General features: G+C 43.3%; 2 protein-coding genes across 3 annotated transcripts; one reads left to right on the top strand and one right to left on the bottom strand.

The window, feature by feature from the left end:
* Nucleotides 1-153: 153 nt before the first annotated feature.
* On the bottom strand, nucleotides 154-10,499 carry LOC119480597 (ATP-binding cassette sub-family F member 2-like). 2 transcript variants are annotated; one of them, XM_037757022.1, is made up of 15 exons: nucleotides 10,340-10,499; nucleotides 7,648-7,799; nucleotides 6,944-7,167; nucleotides 5,830-6,012; nucleotides 5,435-5,606; nucleotides 3,813-3,908; nucleotides 3,626-3,728; nucleotides 3,320-3,415; nucleotides 2,844-2,963; nucleotides 2,097-2,186; nucleotides 1,896-2,006; nucleotides 1,753-1,815; nucleotides 1,453-1,581; nucleotides 902-1,105; nucleotides 154-790 (listed from the first exon to the last, which is right to left on the bottom strand). In XM_037757022.1, the coding sequence occupies exons 1-15, from the start codon at nucleotides 10,436-10,438 to the stop codon at nucleotides 671-673; spliced, it is 1,962 nt and encodes a 653-aa protein (XP_037612950.1). In that variant the 5' UTR covers nucleotides 10,439-10,499; the 3' UTR covers nucleotides 154-670. The 2 variants fall into 2 exon arrangements, with proteins under 2 accessions (XP_037612950.1, XP_037612951.1); XM_037757023.1 differs by having other exon boundaries at nucleotides 6,944-7,162; nucleotides 7,649-7,799; nucleotides 10,340-10,498.
* A 1,671-nt stretch (nucleotides 10,500-12,170) lies between these two features.
* chpf2 (chondroitin polymerizing factor 2) lies at nucleotides 12,171-18,378 on the top strand. Its single transcript, XM_037757021.1, has 4 exons — nucleotides 12,171-13,823; nucleotides 15,009-15,573; nucleotides 16,014-16,196; nucleotides 16,595-18,378. Exons 1-4 carry the CDS (start codon nucleotides 13,549-13,551, stop codon nucleotides 17,867-17,869), a joined length of 2,298 nt encoding a protein of 765 aa, XP_037612949.1. The 5' UTR covers nucleotides 12,171-13,548; the 3' UTR covers nucleotides 17,870-18,378.
* The last annotated feature ends 869 nt before the right edge of the window (nucleotides 18,379-19,247 follow it).

A 19,247-nucleotide genomic window follows, 5' to 3' on the forward strand; every position in this document is an offset into this window, starting at 1 on the left:
GCCAGAATCCAAAGCAACTTATTTTAATCACTTCAAGTTTTGTCCTCTTGTTTACAGAGATGTAAAATAGTTTATTTTCCCTAAAGGCTTTTGATTTTTGGATACGAGCACTGTATTCGTTAAGTGTAAAATGAATAAAGTCTGAATCTAAAATATGCTGTTTTTATGTTCTGTTTATTCAGACAAACCTTTATTGCATTACATTGTTAAATAAGGAACTGTTTAAGAACTGCTCTTTTACACGGAGAAAAAAAAAAAGTCAACTTTTAAATATCATAAAATATGACCTAAAAGCTGCTGCGTACATGTTGGGATAAAACAGAACATTCGGAAAAATAAAACTTTTCTATGAAGACAGCACAATGGAATGCATTCCACAATGCACTGAGATGCTTCAGGTGAATCAGCCAATCAGAGTGCAGCCTGAGGTGAAAGGAAAGGAGGGAGGGAGGAAAGGAAAGGAGGGAGGGAGGGAGGGTTCAGCACTTTGCGGCACTGTTAAACCGAGATGGAAATACAGTACAACATGTACAAGAGACGTGTCCAATAAGATGCATAAGAGATTGTTTCAGTTCTAGTTATGACGTTTCCTGTGTTGTAAACGCTGCTCATCCAGCAGGTCAAATCCATGATGCGAGATAAAGGAGTGGCTCAGAGTGTGACGTTTTATTTAGATATCATGCGCTTGCTGCTTTTCAATCTTTGATTTCAAGTGTTCCTTGTATGCCAGGATGTCCCTTTTCCACTTTGTGATGGTTTGGTTCTCACACACCCAGATCTCTTGAGCCACCTGGAAGAAAACAGATGATAATTAGGGTTAAATCCTGCTTTGCCATTTCCAACCAAATGTTAAAAATGAATCCATCGAACGATAAATATATATATATACATATATATATACCTGTTGAATTAGCCTGAAGTCGTGGCTAACTAGCATCACGCCGCCGTCAAACTCGTTGATGGCTTCTGCCAACGCATCGATAGTCTCGATGTCCAAGTGATTGGTGGGCTCGTCGAGGAACAGCATGTGAGGGTTCTGCTGGGCCAGCCAGGCAAAACACACCCGGCACTTCTGGCCATCTGACAGGTTCCTGATCGGACTGACCTGGAAGAAATTTACAGTGTAAATTTAGAGATCGTTACAGACAGTATCCTAAGGAGACTGGTAGATGAAAAAAATCCACCGGCCAAGCATACACATAGAGCAGAGGACAGAAGCAGCGTACATGACACTAAAACGCAGGAGAGACTCTCATAGTGTAATCAAGCTTATAGTTTGACTATGATAGGAGTATTTTGGTACAAACGTTTACCCGCCAGATAGCCTTCCGAGATTTACTCGCCAAACGGAAAATCTAACCGCATTTGGTGCTTGGCGGTGTTAATTTCGGACCCTGGTTGCAGACAATTAATAATTTTGTACATTCTCATTATTTATCATCCCAATCCTACCTGCTGTTTTCCTGTCAGCCCGTAGCGACCGATGATCTTCCTCATCTCCTCTTTTTCTTTGATGGCAGGGAAACACTTCAGCATGTACTCCAGAGGAGAAAGGTCCAGTTCCAGTTGCTCTGTCAGATGCTGTAACATAAACAGATACACAGGAGACATTTAGTTTTACAGTAAATATACTTTCTATAGAAGGTTCCTCCCAGGTCTAGCAGAGCCTGATTTAGCCTTTTAAGACCACTGTAATGTTCTCTGGTTGTTAAAAGGGATGACGCTCATGGTGGTTTTGGTATTTGGTTTTACCTGGTGATATCTGCCAATCTTGACGTGAGAATGTTTGCGGATCATGCCATCGGTGGGTAGGAGCTACAAAGAGAAAAGGGACAATGAATACTCTGACAACTGCACGTTTTTGCGGTGTGATGGGGAAATATTGCTACACCTACCTCTCCCATCAGCAGCTTCAGCAGGGTGGACTTCCCTGCTCCGTTGGGTCCCACCAGAGCCACTCTGGTATCCAAGTCGATACCAAACTCCAGGTTTCTGTATATGTGCGGCTTTAGGAAACATTAACAGTTGAGTTAGACTGAGAAATGCATCTATAGGTCAGTGAACAAAGCTCTGTCTATAATACTAACTGTACTCACTGTGTTGTCACTGTACTTGAAGCTCACGTTCTGAACCATGATAACAGGAGGAGGAATCTTCCCACAGGAAGGGAAAAAAAATGACAGAGTCTGTGGGAGACAGAGGCAGGTATTAGTACCATAATATACTGTATATAGTATGTATGCATATACTGTGCCACTGGCCACGATTGATCCTTCGCTAAGCCACTCCCTAGAACAGCCACTGTCCAATCCTACGTGTGTGATGTCGGATATGGATTAAACCGTGTGGAAGATCTCACTCACAGCTGAATCCATCGAAGATCAACAAAAACTCCTTCGTTTGCTACAAGGTAAGATGCTAATAATGCTAGCTAGCTTAGCATGTTAGCAAACAAAGATGGTTGAATATTATATGTTTGTCCTTCACATGAGCTTTTCCTTGATTTTAATGTCCTCTTCATTCACAATACACCGCCGACAAATTAGCCTACATTGTGACAGTAGCTCTCAAACGTATATTGTAATCATTTCAGTCTACTTCTCTCTTATTCCAGAAATTTGACATCATTTCATTTGAAATATCTCTTCACTGATGTCGTTGAAAACGCTGTATTGACATGCCGATTGTGAAAGCTTGACAGGCCTAGCAACAGTAACCAAGGGGGGGAGGGGCTTAGCGAAGGGTGAATTCCTCTAAATGTGTGCCCCCGGGTCAAAAGTCTGAAAAAAGTAGTAGTTTCCAAACCATCCCAACCACATCGGTAACCCACATCATTACGGTACCTTGTCACTCTCAACTTTTTCAGTCAAGCCTGAGGCCACCATCTTCTGCAGCGTCTTCTCTTTGCTCTGTGCCTGTCGAGCCAGCTTTGCAGAGCCGTGACCAAACCTGGCAATGTAATTCTAGAGGAGAGGGATGTAAAAAGAACAATGAGTACAAGTCTTGATTTGGCTAATGCCAAACAGAATAATGATCATTTGTAAAACTGAAAAGCATGCAACTGCTGTAAAAAATAAGTCCACACTTTTATAACATTTTCCCTATTTAACATCTTCATAGCATCAGAGAATGCATGTAGTGACTTTTCTCCTGTGGTCACGGAAACCCTAACGGTGGCTACTTGTTATAACATGAAATAATGTACAGCAAGAATCTTGTCTTGTCAAGAAGAGGGTTCACAGTATGGACATGGACTTGACTTAAAGAACTATCCATTGTGTGCAGAGGACACATCGACCACATGCTGTCTCTCATTTACCTTCATGTGTGTAATCTGGTCCTGTTCCCAGTTGAAGCGTTTCATCTGGTTCTCTTCCAGCTCCTCTCTGGTCTTAATATACTGGTCATAGTTACCCTTAAAGCAAAAAATAGATTTGCACGGTCATCCAACAGGGCGGCACACAGACACATAATTAGTAACAGCCTGCCTACAGTTTCCTTTTTTAGCATTGGGAGATTACATATAGCAGAGCCTTTTAAACTCTTTAAGAGGTTCTGAGGGATGCTGAGGCCGTTTTCCTTTCTGGCACCGGGCTTCTTTATCGTCAGTGGTTTTAAGCCTTACCGTGTAATACTTCAGTTTCCTCTGATGCAGGTGGATGATGTTGGTGCACACACCGTTTAGGAAGTCTTGGGAGTGTGAGATGAGCACAAGGATTCGCTTGAACCTGAGAACAGGAAGCAGGGTGAGCAATACACTTCAACAGTTTGGACTGATTTATAAAAGGTGAGGAAGTAGGGGGTGAACTTACGAACTGAGCTCCTCCTCCAGCCACACACAAGCATCCAGATCCAAGTGGTTGGTCGGCTCATCCAGCAACAGCATGAAGGGTTTGATGAACAGGGCTCTGGACAAATACAGGAAAATCGTTCAAATTTAATTCAGAGGAAACGTTTCATTGTGAAACTTACCTTTGAGTTTCTAAAGCTCATAGTTATCAGTTTTATATTACAGTTCAGGAAGGTACAGTATGTACACCTACTCCTCTTTAATGGGTGTGGCCCTTTATGAGTGACGAATCATTAGATTCCACAGTTTGACTCACGAACGGGTCACACTGCCTGCGTGAGCAGCGCGTGACGGCGACCTCACTGAACTGTTTCTTCCCTCACGCGTGTGGCGTCCACACCTATAGTTACCTACCGTTGCTGCTGCTAAGTTGCTACTGCCAGCAGTTTCTGTCTACATAGTTTTTCATAATGGCCATTTCATTGAATTATAAATGCCATTTATATTTCTTTTACACAGAAAACCAGTTAAGAAGCATGTGCTCATTTTCAAATAATAATAATCTACAAAAAAATGCCAGTACTCTGGAATACTACTGTACCATACTGAGCCATGCAAGTCACTGCATTTTCCCCTACACAGTCCTGCACATATTTCAGAATAAAAGCCTTGTGTTAACAAACAAAGGGATTCTGTCCACAGAAAAAAACCCACTAGAAAACACTAGAGGGCTTTCATTTTGAAACGAAACAGGAAAAGTTGAGTTAAAAATAAATATAAACTTTTTTTCACTGTCTGACATATTCTACAGATACGGACATTGAAATTGTAGTAATGTTGCTGTTATGATGTCAATATACGGTCAAAAAATCACTTTCACTGTCTGTGATATATTCCACAGATATCTAGACATTGAAACTGTAGAAATGTTGCTGGTATGATGTCAATATATAATCAAAAGATCACTTTCACAGTCTATTTTTGCTGTGAACCGCACGCTACATGTGGAAAAAATAGGCAAGACCTTGAATCTCTAGAAGAGACAGCTGACACAGCCACACCACTCACACGGGCTGTGTGGCTCCTCTAACCTGTTAACGGGGCCGCCGAAAAAAGGTTCTGTGACGCACACACGCTGCTCACGAAGGCAATAATAATAATTAATTTGACAGCAAAACATATTGTTTCTGAACCAGGTGAACTTGGTGCAAGAAGCAGTTCTGCCATCAGTAGATTTAGCTGAACTTGGCACCAAGTGGGTTATACACAATTTGAAAGGTAGTTATACTAATACTCAGAATTCAGAATAGAGCATGTGCAAAGTTAAAGTCATGACTGGCATGGTTTTGTAAGTGGAAGCTTTAGATAGGAGGCAAGGCTATGTTACACCATTTGCTTTCTTATTATTTATTATTCAGAAAAACCTACAACCTAAAAAAACCCAAAAAAAAACTAGAATCTACACAGGACAAGCAGTGCTACCCAAAACATATCTGCAGAGTAGCTCTGAATGTAGTATTTTACAAATTGAGCAAGGGAAATCAGGACTAGACTGTTAAAATTCAAATGTATGCAGACAAAGAGGAAGGATGCATCACATCATGTCACTGAATGGTGTGATACTACTAAGCACTTTGTGTTTACCTGGCCAGAGCAACGCGCATCCTCCATCCTCCACTGAAATCCTTCAGTTGCTTCCGCTGCATAGCAGCGGTGAAACCCAAGCCGTGGAGGATCCGAGAGGCTCGCACCTCTGCCTTGTCTGCATCCAGCTCCTCCAGACGCTCGTACAGCTCCATCAGCTTCTCACACTCAGCTATGCAGGGATGGAAAAAAGGTATTTACTATTAATTTCAATCAGTATCGCTACCGAACAACTACATGTGAGAGTTTTCCTTGTGTTTGCTTTAAATAAAGTCAGCCTCACTCAAACAAGGGTGTGTTTTGTTAAATTTCTGATTAGTGTCTCAGCTGTTTTGCCTCTGTGACAATAAATTTCCCCTCTGCAGTTATTTCTTGGTACGTCAAATGGAACTCACAGTCCTCATGGGCAAGTCTCTCTGCCTCCTTCTCCAGCATAATCCTCTGCTCATCCACCTCCATGACACACTCCAGAGCCGTCTTTTCGCTGGGGGCCATCTCCCGGGTCAAGTGGTAAATATCTATGTGCTCTGGAATGGGAACCTCACGATGCCCGATGGCTGACAACAGCATGGATTTTCCTGGCAGATAGAAGTAGACAAAATTAATTTTCTTGTCTCTGTGACATGAAAAATCCCTTCTGTGTGACATTCATCCCACTTTTACTTAGAAGAACTGCTGTAAGTGAGCAAATGTGTAGGTGTAGTGACTGAATAGTGTATGTATGTGCTGTTCTTCGTGTTGAAAGAGTGTTGCTTTTAGGATGTCCAAGTTCCCAAAACAGCCAAAGGGAAATTGGCATTATGTACTGGGAAATGTACAGGCTACTGACTAGGGCTGGGACAATACACTTATCTCTAGATTAGATAAAATCACAATACTTGGGTGCCGATTTGATATGTATTGCGATTCTACAAGAATTGTGATTCGATATTACAATTAATTGTTGTTAACTTTTTTTTAACACTAGACCATGGGGAAAAGTTTAATCATACACTTCTACGGACTTTTACTTTAGAAAATGTTTGATTTTCAGCATGTATGTAGTCTAAGATGTCCTGAAGTCAAATATATCAGTCATTGTCAGGAATTTTTTTTTTTTTTTTCAGCAACCCAAAAATCAAAGAAAAGACATTTCCCTCACAATTTAGTGTTATTTTCTTTTTAATTGATAAAGGGACATGTAATGTTTTATACTTCTGGTGAATATATTCCAATCAATCTTATTTCCATATATGTATTTTGTATATACACAGTTCCCTTTGTTAAAACCTTATTTTGAAAACTGGACGTAGTATACGAAGTGTATACTTCCTCTAACTTCCGTTTTGTGCTTTCTTGTTTCAGCTCACTGCGACCGGATGCTGTTTTTTTTGGGTTCACAGATACGGAAGGGATATGACGTCATGTTACTCTTACTACAACAATGAAAGCGTTAATTTCCTGAATAATTTTTTTCCCCCCACCCCTACTAATGACTAGTAATATCATGTACAATGAGAGATCTTTTACCTGTGCCGTTAAGGCCAATGAGACCATAGCGTCTGCCTGAGTTGAGCTCTAGGCTGGTGTCTTGTAGCAGCTCTTGGCCGTGGAAGGTGAGCGAGAGGCTGGCAACGTGGACATCAGTGCTGTTGGGGTGTGAGGCCAGAACGCCCGTCACTGCCCGTGCCTCCGTCTTCGCCAGCTCAAATTCATCCAGCTCCTTTGTCAAACTGGCAATACCTATACCTATAAAAACAAAATCCTGTTCACCGTTTTGCTTACATTTCAAGCTTGATAATTGATCTCAGGAAATATACAAACCCTAGTAAATCACAACCATGCCTTTACAATTTACTCAGGCTCTATCTGTTTGGCGACACCTGGAAGCTCCTTGAAATCTCCTGGATCCATCAATTTTTGTCATATGGATTATCTACGTTGTATTTTCATTATGCTGTTATTCTATACACACATATATTGCACATCTGTCCATCCTGAAAGAAGGATCCCTCCTCTGTTGCTCTTCCTGAGGTTTCTTCCATCCCCCCCCCCCCCATTAAAAGGATTTTTTGGGAGGAGTTTTTCCTTATCCAATGAAAGGGTCGTACTGTAAAGGACAGAGGCTGTCGTATCTGTACGGCTGTACAGATTGTAAAGCCCCCTGTGGCAAATTTGTGATTTTGGGCTATACAAATAAAATGGACTTGACTCAAAGATCAGTCCTCCTCTCACCATTGCTCTCTGCTCCATTGACCTGGGTCTCTGGTTGTTCAGCCTCATCACCGTCCTCATCAGTTCTCTTGGTGCGCTGGCGGGCTTTGGCAGCCTCCTTCTTCTTCGCTGCCTTCTTCTTGGCTAAGTCGGATGGCATGGTTGTGAAAGGCTATTCAAGAGCAGGAAATAAAAAAAGGAAACAAAAGGGATACATATAGATCAACACTTTTATTCTCCAATAACACCATGTTATGGTATGTATACTAGTGGTACAACCAGGGAATGAAATTAGCACCTGCCAAATACAGGGTAAATGTTGGTTGTGGCAGGTGAAATTTTCAGGTCACCTGCCACCATGGCACATAGGTTTTCCTTATCTTAAGAAATATTATTTTTTACAAAGCAATTCTAAACCCTAAATTAAATATATGGTTACACTTAATTTTACAGGTCTACAAATTTCATGGTAATAAGGTGATAATTAGCAGGTAACCTATTTGAAATTTCTTTGGAATTATTATTTGGAACTGAACAATGATTTTTTACATGAAATAAGGCAGGCTACTTGGTGGTCAAGTATAAGATAATTGCCTCTGGCACCTTATCAGATAATGAGCAGGCATGTATTTAATAGTGGTTCAACAAGCACACGGTTCAGTTTCTATTGAGGTTTTTGGGGTCACGGTTTCAGTTGGTTGTTTTTTTTGCACATTAGGGAAAAGAAGACAACCATTTCCAATGTGATTAAACTCCAAAATATATAAATAGATTGGCAATAATGAATAATATTTTTCTGAACACTGATTTTATACATGAAATAAGGCAGGCTACTTCATGGTCAAGTATTAGATAACTGCCTCTTCTATGTCCCTGGCACCTCATCAAATAATGAGCAGGCCTGTATTTAATAGTGGTTCAACAAGCTCACGGTTCAGTTTGAACGTAATTGAACAGATCGGTTTGGTTTTACATCCCTAATGTATACCATACCCAGATTCTCAAATTTTAGCAATACATTGATAATACCTGACTGGTATAATGAGAGTATAAATCTGGATAAAAGTGGCTAATAGCTTACAGAAAGTGGCTTAAGGAGTAACCATTTCCAATGTGTTTGAACTCCAAAACATATAAATAGATTGATAATATTTCTGATTTTCTACATGAAATAAGGCATCATGGTCAAGTATTAGATAATTGCCTCTGGCACCTCAGCAAATAATTAGCAGGCCTGTATTTAATGATGGTTCAGTTTGTACGTTATTCAACGGATGGATTTGGTTTTACATCCCTAATGTATACCATACCCCAGATTCTCAATTTTGGCAATACTCTGATAACATCTGCCTGGTATAATGAGAATATAAATCTGGGTAAAAAGTGGCTAATAGCTCACAGAAAGTAGGCTTTAGGAGTAACCATTTCCAATGTGTTTGAGCTCCAAAATACATAAATAGATTGACCATAAGGAATCATATTTCTGATATTTTTCTGAACACCGATTTTCTATAAAAGGCAGGCTACTTCATGGTCAAGTATTAGATAACTGCCTCTTCTATGTCCCTGGCACCTCATTAGATAATGAGCAGTCCTGAATTTAATAGTGGTTCAACAAGCTCACGGTTCACGTTATTGAACGGATCAGGTCTTTACTGTTTGGTTTTACATCCCCAATGTATACCATACAGCAGATTCTCAATTTTGGCAATACTTTGGTAACATCTGACTAGTAAAATAAGAGTATAAATCTTGATAAAAGTGGCTAATGGCTCACAGAAAGTAGGCTTTAGGAGTAACCATTTCCAATGTGTTTGAACTCCAAAATATATAAATAGATTGATAACATTTCAGATTTTCTACATGAAATAAGACAGGCTACTTCATGGTTAAGTATTAGATAACTGCCTCTTCTATGTCCCTGAAACCTCATCAAATAATGAGCAGGCCTGTATTTAATGGTGGTTCAGTTTGTACGTTATTGAACGCATGGATTTGGTTTTACATTCCTAATGTATACCATACCCCAGATTCTCAATTTTGGCAATACTTTGGTAACATCTGACTAGTAAAATAAGAGTATAAATCTGTGTAAAAAGTGGATAATAGCTACAGAAAGAGTAGATTACTCGGTCAAAAATGTGCCTGTAATCTAACTCAGGGTGTTAACTTGACTTTAAGGAAGGACTTAACATTATTAGAGGCCTAACATGGTTAACGGTACAGCCTTAAAGAGCGGTGATGATGGTGACGACGAATGGGCCCCGCATTTTTGCCTCCTTCCAGTCTCACCACCTGCTAGCACGTTGGTCACATTACTGTTCGAGAAGCTAACGGTAGCTAACGGCCGCTAACGGCCACTAACGGTAGCTAACGGTCACTAACGGTCACTTCAGGGTGAATTAGTCGACGACAGCACGGAGATAGTCGTGTTAGCTGATTAACATATAATGTCATATAAAGGAGAAATATATTTTTTGTGTATAAACTATCCGCCGAGTTAGCTTTCAAGCTAAAGCTAACAACGGTTGTTAAGCTACCTAGCAGCTGATAGGCCGGAAGCTAACTGTGACGCGAAGGCCCCAACGGCTAAAAAAACGGCTAAAATCGTCGGTTAATGTTCGTTTTTCAACCGTATTCTTTATTAAGACAGAAACATGTGTGTGTTACTCATTCGAGCCGGTAGTTGTCAGACTAAATATCTCCTCTTACCTTGGTAATATGTCTCTGGTCTCTGGGAGCACACTGATCTCGTGTCCACTTTTTCGCCGGGTGGATGTAGACGCACGTTAAACCCGCCAGACGGACCATATGTGGTCATAGAGAGGCGGCGTCATGAATAGGAAGGTTCCCGCCCACTTCCTCCGTGGGACTGCAGTAAAAAATGTAGTGATGGGAATTACGGCGCTTTTTAGTGAGTCGGATCATTTGGCTCAGCTCACCAAGAAGAGTCGGTTCTTTCGGCTCCCCAAACGGCTCTTCGTTTTTACCACTTCTGCCTTTTTATAATTCAGCCAAATTTAGCGCTCTTTTGACCTATGATTGTGCACATATATCACTTAAATTATTCAATATAATTATACTAAACCCTATCATTTCCAGAATACCATCATTTTACATGCTGCTTCGTTTCCGACTGTCACTCATCTTTTCTGCTATTTGCGCACTGCACTCCTCTCTCTCTTTCTCTCCTCCTCACAGTGTCCTGCCGGTGTCTCCCCTGTTCCTGGTCGGGAAGCTGAAGCAGGAATAGCCAACACTAGGATCAGATCTAAATCATGTTCATGGAGAGACCTCCGTCTGGTCAGCTAACATTACTGCCAAGCAGGTCAAATATAGAGTGATATTGTGGTTTTAGCTGACGTGTGTCGCCTCACTGTGTTGAGCGATGCTCGTTCATGTCTATTTAGAGCGAGCACAAACGCGAGCCCGACGCTGACTTTCGTTGACTTAACGGCCACAGGTGGTACTGTTAACAAGCATTTCTGAAAGTTACAAACAGTCCCTTTAAAGGGACTGTTTGTAACTTTGTAAGCGTATAAATGTAGCGGGTCGGCACACATGCACACTCACACATGCGCGCTCGCATATGCGCGTTCGCGGGTAGCCGCTGTACCCTCCTCCTCTGCCTGCTCGCCTTCACTCAGACAGCTCAGCTCGCTCCACCTCTAGACGTGAACGCGCGCTCACTACACACTGCAGAAGAGTTAGTTTAGCTCTGAGAATATCTAGTGAATGCACAGGGAACGTTTGTGCAGAAATAACTGCTGCAGCTCCTCCAGACCAACAGAGGTTTTCTGTGTCTTGTGAAGTGACGGAGCTCTACAGAGATTTACGTTGTCTTCTCGTTACCGACCGGGTGCCGGTGTCTCCTCTGCTCTCTCCGGCTGCGGGCGGAGAGAGCAGGGAGACACGCTGCAGAGCCCCGCTGCCTCAGCCTGCACTTAGGCAGGAAAAGCCAACACTAGGATCAGATCTAAATCATGTTCATGGAGAGACCTTCGTCTGGTCTGCTAACATTACTGCCAAGCAGCTGAAATATAAAGTGATATTGTGGTTTTAGCTGACGTGTGTCGCCTCACTGTTTTGAGTGATGCTCGTTCAGGTATATTGAGAGCGAGCAAGCGCAAGCCCGACGTTGACTTTCGTTGATTTCACGGCCACAGGTGTCGCTGTTAAGAAGCATTTCTGAAAGTTACAAATAGAAAAAAAAAACTGCTCTCGGACGGGAGCCGGCTCTAATCGTTCACTTCAAAGAGCCGGCTCTTTGAGTCGGCTCGTTCGCGACCGACACATCACTAGGATAGATGCTCATCTTACAGATACTGATTCTAAATGCACCTTTTTCCAAACCATTACAAACATCCACATCTTGACACAATCTTACACTACTACATATACATGTGATCTTCTTGTGGTGTTAGATATTCTGTGTATATTTGTGATAAGCTTATCCTTATCACAAAAACACACACAGGTCCCTTAGTGAGTCATAGGTGATGCTGCAGCAGCTAGAGGCTCAGTCAGTCAGTCAGTGATGATGATGATGATGATGATGAGGAGGGTGAACCCGACGTGAGAGGAGACGTTATTCCTCTGTGTGTGTGTGTGTGTGTGTGTGTGTGTGTGGCACTCAATATTTGAGGAAGTCAAGAAACTGAAGAAAATGGACGACATGTTTGACGGATTTTTACCTGCAACACCGGTGAAAAACGGGATCTATACTATCATCAAGTCGTGGAGGTGGATCGAGGAGCGACACTTAAAAACAACAACGATGCTAGCTTGCTAGCTTTGATGCTTGCTCTTTGACACATTGACGTTAACTGTTGAGGTTATAATCTCACATACGACGACCAACAACTTTTCTTCGACTTGTATTAGAGTAAACCTAAAACAGGTCGACATTTAGCGTCTTGCTACATTAGTTATCTGACTTTAGAGGTTAGTTTATTAGCGTTAAAGCTTAGCCCAAAAATAGTTAATGCTAATTAATTAGCATGAACGTTAGCTCAACCGTCAATGAGTTTAAATGGCAACGGCTAACTGAACGTTCGTTACACAGCCGTTAGACAGCCGTTACAACACAATAAACGTTAATAATGTTAAGATATTTGCTATTTTTTGCTCTTATAAAAATGACAAACTAGTTGACACCGTTTACACTTTATGTATCTTCAATTATGAGGTTGAAGATTTAACATTTCTGACTTTTATTGCTCAATATTTGCTTTGTAGAGACGTTATAACGTCTACTTCAACAGTTAATGAGTTTAAATGGCAGTTGGCTAACAGCCGTTACGCAGCCGTTACTATACAATAAACGTTGATAGTGTTAAGATATTTGCAATTATTTGCTCTTAAAAAAAGGACAAACTAGTTTACACCGTTATCTGCACGTTTACACTTTATGTATCTTCAATTATGAGGTTGAAGATTAAACATTTCTGACGTTTATTGCTCAATATTTGCTTTGTAGAGACGTCATAACGTCTACCTCAACAGTAAATGACGTTCGTTACTCAGCCGTTGCTCAGCCGTTACACAGCCGTTACTCAGCCATTAGACAGCCGTTACTCAGCCGTTAGACAGCCGTTACAACACAATAAACGTTAATAGTGTTAAGATATTTGCAATTATTTGCTCTTAAAAAAGGACAAACTAGTTGACACCGTTTATGTATCTTCAATTATGAGGTTGAAGATCAAACATTTCATATTTGCTTTGTAGAGACGTTATAACGTCTACCTCTACCTGAAGAAAAGAGACATTATGTGACATTTCCTATCTGTGTCAAGCACATCAGCTTCCTCTATCATAGGTTATCTTCCTGCTAAAATGTGTTAAGTTAGTGTAGAGAGAGTTAACACATCTTTAGGTAGCATATTTCTCCCAAAAAGAGCCCTAGTTCACTGCCAGATATGCGTCTCTCCTCTTTCCTGGCCGTGTTCAGGCCTGCTCTGCCCCTTATCCTGGGGCTGTCTCTGGGCTGTAGTCTGAGCCTCTTGATGGTGTCCTGGACTCAAGGGGACGCAGAGGACTCCTCCTGTGGGGATGAACTGGGCAATGGGAGGCTGTTCATGGGCAGAGGAGATGCCCAGAGAGACACCAGGGATGGAGCTGGAGAGGAAGACTTCCAGCCACGGATAGTGCCCTATCACAAAGACCCCAACAAGCCACACAAGAAGGTCCTCAGGTGAGGGTGGAGGTCTTTGTCATGTTCCCCAGAGAGATGCTTTCTGCAAGAACAGGGCTACATATAGATAGATAGATGGATGGATAGATAGATAGATAGATGGATAGATGGATGGATAGATGGATGGATGGATAGATGGATAGATAGATAGATAGATAGATGGATAGATGGATTGATGGATGGATGGATAGATAGATGGATAGATAGATGGATGGATGGATAGATGGATGGATGGATAGATAGATGGATGGATAGATAGATAGATAGATGGATGGATGGATGGATGGATGGATAGATGGATGGATAGATGGATAGATAGATAGATAGATAGATAGATGGATGGATGGATAGATGGATGGATGGATGGATGGATAGATAGTAACTTTATTGATCCCGAGGGAAATTCAAGTTCCCAGCATCACAGTTCCATAGTGCAAAGCATGTTAGTAAAAAGGCAGTAAAAAGTTAGTAGTGCAAAGTACAAAGTACAAAAAAATCATACCAGATATAAAAATACAAGGAGATGAAGAAAACTTTTAAAACTGAATATAGTGCAGGGTAACAGCTGTGATACATGACTATTAAAAAACTGAATATAGTGCAGAAGAGACTGTTAAAAGTTAGTACAGTGCAGGGTAACTCCAGTAGCTTAGTCTATGAAAGCTCGGCAGTGCCCATGAGGCGATCAGGCACCACTCCAGCTACCAGTCCGTACTTGATCCATCCAGGGACTTGAACCGGCAACCCTCCGGTGCCCAAACCAAGTCCCCATGGATTGAGTTACTGCCGCCCCATTACTTTATATCTTTCTCAATTTAATAGGCTTACATTTAAATCTTCCCTGAAATAATTTAAATGCTCTGAGTGGGATATACAGTATAGGTGGCTCATAGATTAGAGATTACATCAATCAGATCTCTTTGTACAGACATACAGTAGCTCAGATGTGGAGACCAGACATTGTGATCCAGAGATGTATAAGATTTCATCCTCTTTTTCACATCTTATTTCAAATCTAATAGCAGATTATTGGCTAGAAATCTTATCTCATCATTTTTAATGCTTGTTTAATAGTTTTAGAAGCTTGTGTAAATAAGTGTTGAAATCAATATCTCATGTGATTGAAACAAGTTATGAGAAATAATCACCTTTATTCTGTTTGTGTGTTTCCATTTGTCTCTCCAGAACTCGTTACATTCACACTGAACTGGGCATCAGAGAGCGGCTGCTGGTGGGCGTGCTGACCTCCCGGGCCACCCTCAACACGCTGGCCGTGGCCGTGAACCGCACGGTCGCCCACCGCTTCCATCACACCTTCTTCTTCACAGGCCTGCGCAGCCCCAAGGTGCCTCACGGCATGACTGTGGTCGCCCACGGCGACGACCGTCCGGTGTGGCTGATGTACGAGACGGTTCGCCACCTCCACCAGCACTACGGCTCCGACTACGACTGGTTCCTCTTGGCCCAGGATGACACGTACATGCAAGCGGATCGTCTGTCGGAGCTGGTGGGCCACCTCAGCGCTGGTCAGGACCTGTATATGGGTCGGGCGGAGGAGTTTATTGGTGGAGAGGAGAAGGCACGCTACTGCCACGGCGGCTACGGCTACCTGCTGTCCCGCAGCCTGCTGGCCCGTCTGCAGCCTCACCTTGACACCTGCCGTAATGACATCCTCAGTGTGAGACCTGATGAGTGGCTGGGCCGCTGCATTATTGACTACCTGGGGCTCAGTTGTGTGGAAGTGCACCAGGTAAAAAAAACACAGACTAATGCATTGACACCAATAGACATTTGACACCAATAGACATTTGACACCGTTTTATTGGCGTCATATCAGTACTAGGATTGTCCCCAATACCATTTTTTGGGCTTCGAAGCTTCGGTGAGAAATATTGTTATACATAGCAACGGCCTGTTATAAAGAAATAACAGACCGTAGAACGCCATGATTGACCAGTCAGAATCGAGTATTCAACAAAGCCGTGTAATAATGACTAATATTGTGGGGTTATTCCTTATTTCATGGGCTATTTGGGGATTTATACTTTATTGTTACATACGATTTAAAAACATTTGAATAGTGATTTGGAGGTTGAATACCATGGCAACAGTTGAAGTTTCAAAGCATTCTGGTCAGCATTAATCAATACTAACATTTCTTTTCTATGTCGCTGTTTGTGTGGCTCACAGGAGATGACCTATCGCTACTTTGAGCTCGGGAAAAACGCAGATCCAGAGCGTGAAGATGGCGTACAGTTTAAAAACGCCTTCACGGTCCATCCCATATCAGAACCAAATCTCATGTACCGCCTGCACAAACGCTTCAGCCAGATTGAGCTGGAGTGGACGTACCTACAGATACAACAGTTGCAGGTTTGTAATACTAAACACTGCTTTCTCTCAACTATAAACAGATATGATGGGACTGTATGAGTGGGCTGCTTCGGTGATGAGTTCTGTGTCATAGTATCCTGTTTGTTCTCCTCTTCACAACACCCACTCTTTGAGCCAAGGCAGGAAAACCAAGACAAGGGATTGGGTGTTTTGTGAGGGCATGTCACATTCCAGTGTCATCATCTTGTGAATACGATCTGCTTCAGAAGCCTTATTGTGTAGTTAAAGTAGCTGCTAAGGATGGTTCATTATCTCTGTATTGACTTAACTTTTCACCCCACAGAGCAATCACACACATCACAAAGGCAAATGTTTACACACTGGTCAGCGGTTGCTTTTCAGCTTTGATTTGACAGATTTTAATATGTGCTCATCAGGTGCAGATCAACAACCTGAGCGACCTGACGCCGGAGGGTAAAGCTGGAGTCACGTGGCCCATCGGGATCAACCCTCCCTTCAAGCCAAGAACCCGTTTCGAGGTGATAAACTGGGAGTACTTCACCGAAGAGCACATCTACTCGTGCATCGACAGCTCCCCCAAGTGTGAGATGAGAGGGGCCGACCGCGCGGACGTGAACGCGGTTCTGGAGATAGCGGTGGAGCGTCTAAATGAGCGCTACCAGCCGCAGCTGCGCTTCCGCAAGCGGCGTCTACTCAACGGCTACAGGCGCTTTGACCCCACGCGTGGTATGGAGTACGTGCTGGACCTGGCGCTGGAGGCGTACACCCAGAAAGGCCACAGTCAAGTCATCGCCAAGCGGGTTAACCTGTTGCGACCTCTAAGCGCAGTTGAGATCATCCCCATGCCGTATGTGACGGAGGCAACACGGGTGCAGGTCATCCTACCCGTCACCGCCCAGGATCAGGACTACGTTGGTAACTTCCTCGACATGTACGTGATGAACACTTTGGACACCCATGACAACGTTTTGCTGACGTTCCTGTTCATCTATGATCCCTTCGACGCGCAGCGAGTCAGCCAGACGGACGTGTTCGCCGGCATCAAGGCGATGATCGGGGAGGTGGAGAAGCGCTACGGAGACGTGAAGATCCCCTGGATCAGCGTGAAGACGGAGGTGCCCTCGCAGGTCAAGCTCATGGACATCATCTCCAAGAAACACCCAGTGGATACGCTGTTTTTCCTCGCCGGCGTGTGGACAGAGGTCAACGCCGACTTCCTGAATCGCTGCAGAATGAACGCCATCAGCAACTGGCAGGTGTTCTTCCCCATCCATTTCCAAGAGTACAGCCCCGCCGTCATGTACCGCGACCAGCAGCCCTCCGCCGCCTCCTCCTCTTTCGCCTCAGAGTCGCTGCGAGACGGTCACTTCGACCGCCACGTCTTCGACGAGGCCTGCTTTTACAATGCGGACTACATGACCGCACGGACCAAGATGGCCGCTGACATCTTAGACAACGAGGAGCTGCTGGAAAGCATGGACGTGTACGACATATTCGTGCGTTACTCGGGGCTACACGTGTTCAGAGCCGTGGAGCCGGCGCTGATACAGAAATACGTGCGGCGAGCGTGCAACCCGCGATTCAGCGAGGACATCTACCACCGCTGCGTCCTCAGCAACCTGGAGGGTCTGGGGTCACGCTCGCATCTAGCTATGGCTCTTTTTGAACAGGAGCAGGCCAACAGCACCTAGAGGATATTTTTATAAAGGATACTCACACAGAAAATATGGGACTTTTTTTAATCCATACACTGAAATTTGCGCCGTTGTATTTGGCGGGAAGAGGTCAGGATCAGCTGCAGAACAGCGTCGTCTTGCTCATGGACACTTTGACGGAGCAAATGTGCGCTGATGCTGCAGTTCCTCCAGCTGAAAACCTCTTTGTTCAGAGTACATCTGACTTATGAGTCTATAACTGTGACTCTGTCGCGTCTAGACGCATTATGAGTCACGGAGGTGTCTGAACTACTGCCATTGATGTATTCTTACAGGAGCTGAGCAGCAGTATTTATACTATAGGAGATTGTGTCTTGATATAATGAACGAACAAAGACTTTTATTGTTTGATTAACTGAGAAAAACTTGAGCCATAAGTCTTCCTGAGCGAAGACATTTAAACTGAAACTGGAATCAAGCTGAAGCCGTCGGCTGCCTTTTCTTTTCTTTTTTTAAGAGGTATTAAAGAGTAATATTTCCATTCAGAGTTGTTTTTTCATTCATACAGTGTGTAAAAATGCTTGTTTCAGTCTCATTAGACAACCCTTTATAGGAACAGTTACTCCTGGAGGTGTCTGTTATCTGCTTGGCAGAGCTGAAGAAAAGGCAATATGGCGGAAAACATCTTGCGGTCAGTAGCGATGGCGTGCTCATGTCATGTTCAGAATAATATAAAGGAGTCTTTCCGGTTTGCCTAAAAGCTTTACTGCAGCGCCTCGAGGCAGTGAACAGTTTGTTCCAGCGCAGCTCGCCCCGCCTCGTCTCCCCACATTAAGTCAGTAAATCTCCACCCCGGCCCGGGCCTCCCTGGGTTTCTGGCAAGTATTCTACACACACACGTCTTTAGGGAGAGAAGTGAACCCAGTGCCCAGAGGGAGGGTCGCCTCTACCTAGCCAAGGTCCGCCGTGGTGGTGGTGTGAGCGGTTAACCTTCACAGCGAGATGGTTGAACGAGCTGAATGGCTCCTCTCTTTCTCTCTCACTGAGGCCCCTTAACCTCCTCCCCCCCACCCACAAAACTTCTCCATGTGAGGGTTGTCGGGAGAATAGCGGAGCAGCGGAGTGAAAGAGGCTCTTTCTGCAGTCGGCATTACACCATCTCTGTGGAAAAGAGCCTCCACCTGCTTCCTTGTGGTGAGGTCGCTGAACAATAAAACGCCTGTCTGCCACCTTTCTGAGGAACGCCTCGCTCATGCTGGAGATTTAACCTCCAATGAGCTGGAGCACAAAATCAACACAACACTGACGCAGACTAGTATGACAGTGTTCTGTTAGTGAAGGGGAGTTAAAAAGGGCTCCATAATTAGATACTGCAGCTTCAGATCACACAGTTAATAGCATAGAAAAACAATAA

This window comes from Sebastes umbrosus, chromosome 21, assembly GCF_015220745.1.
Source record: "Sebastes umbrosus isolate fSebUmb1 chromosome 21, fSebUmb1.pri, whole genome shotgun sequence".
Taxonomy (NCBI): Eukaryota; Metazoa; Chordata; class Actinopteri; order Perciformes; family Sebastidae; genus Sebastes; species Sebastes umbrosus.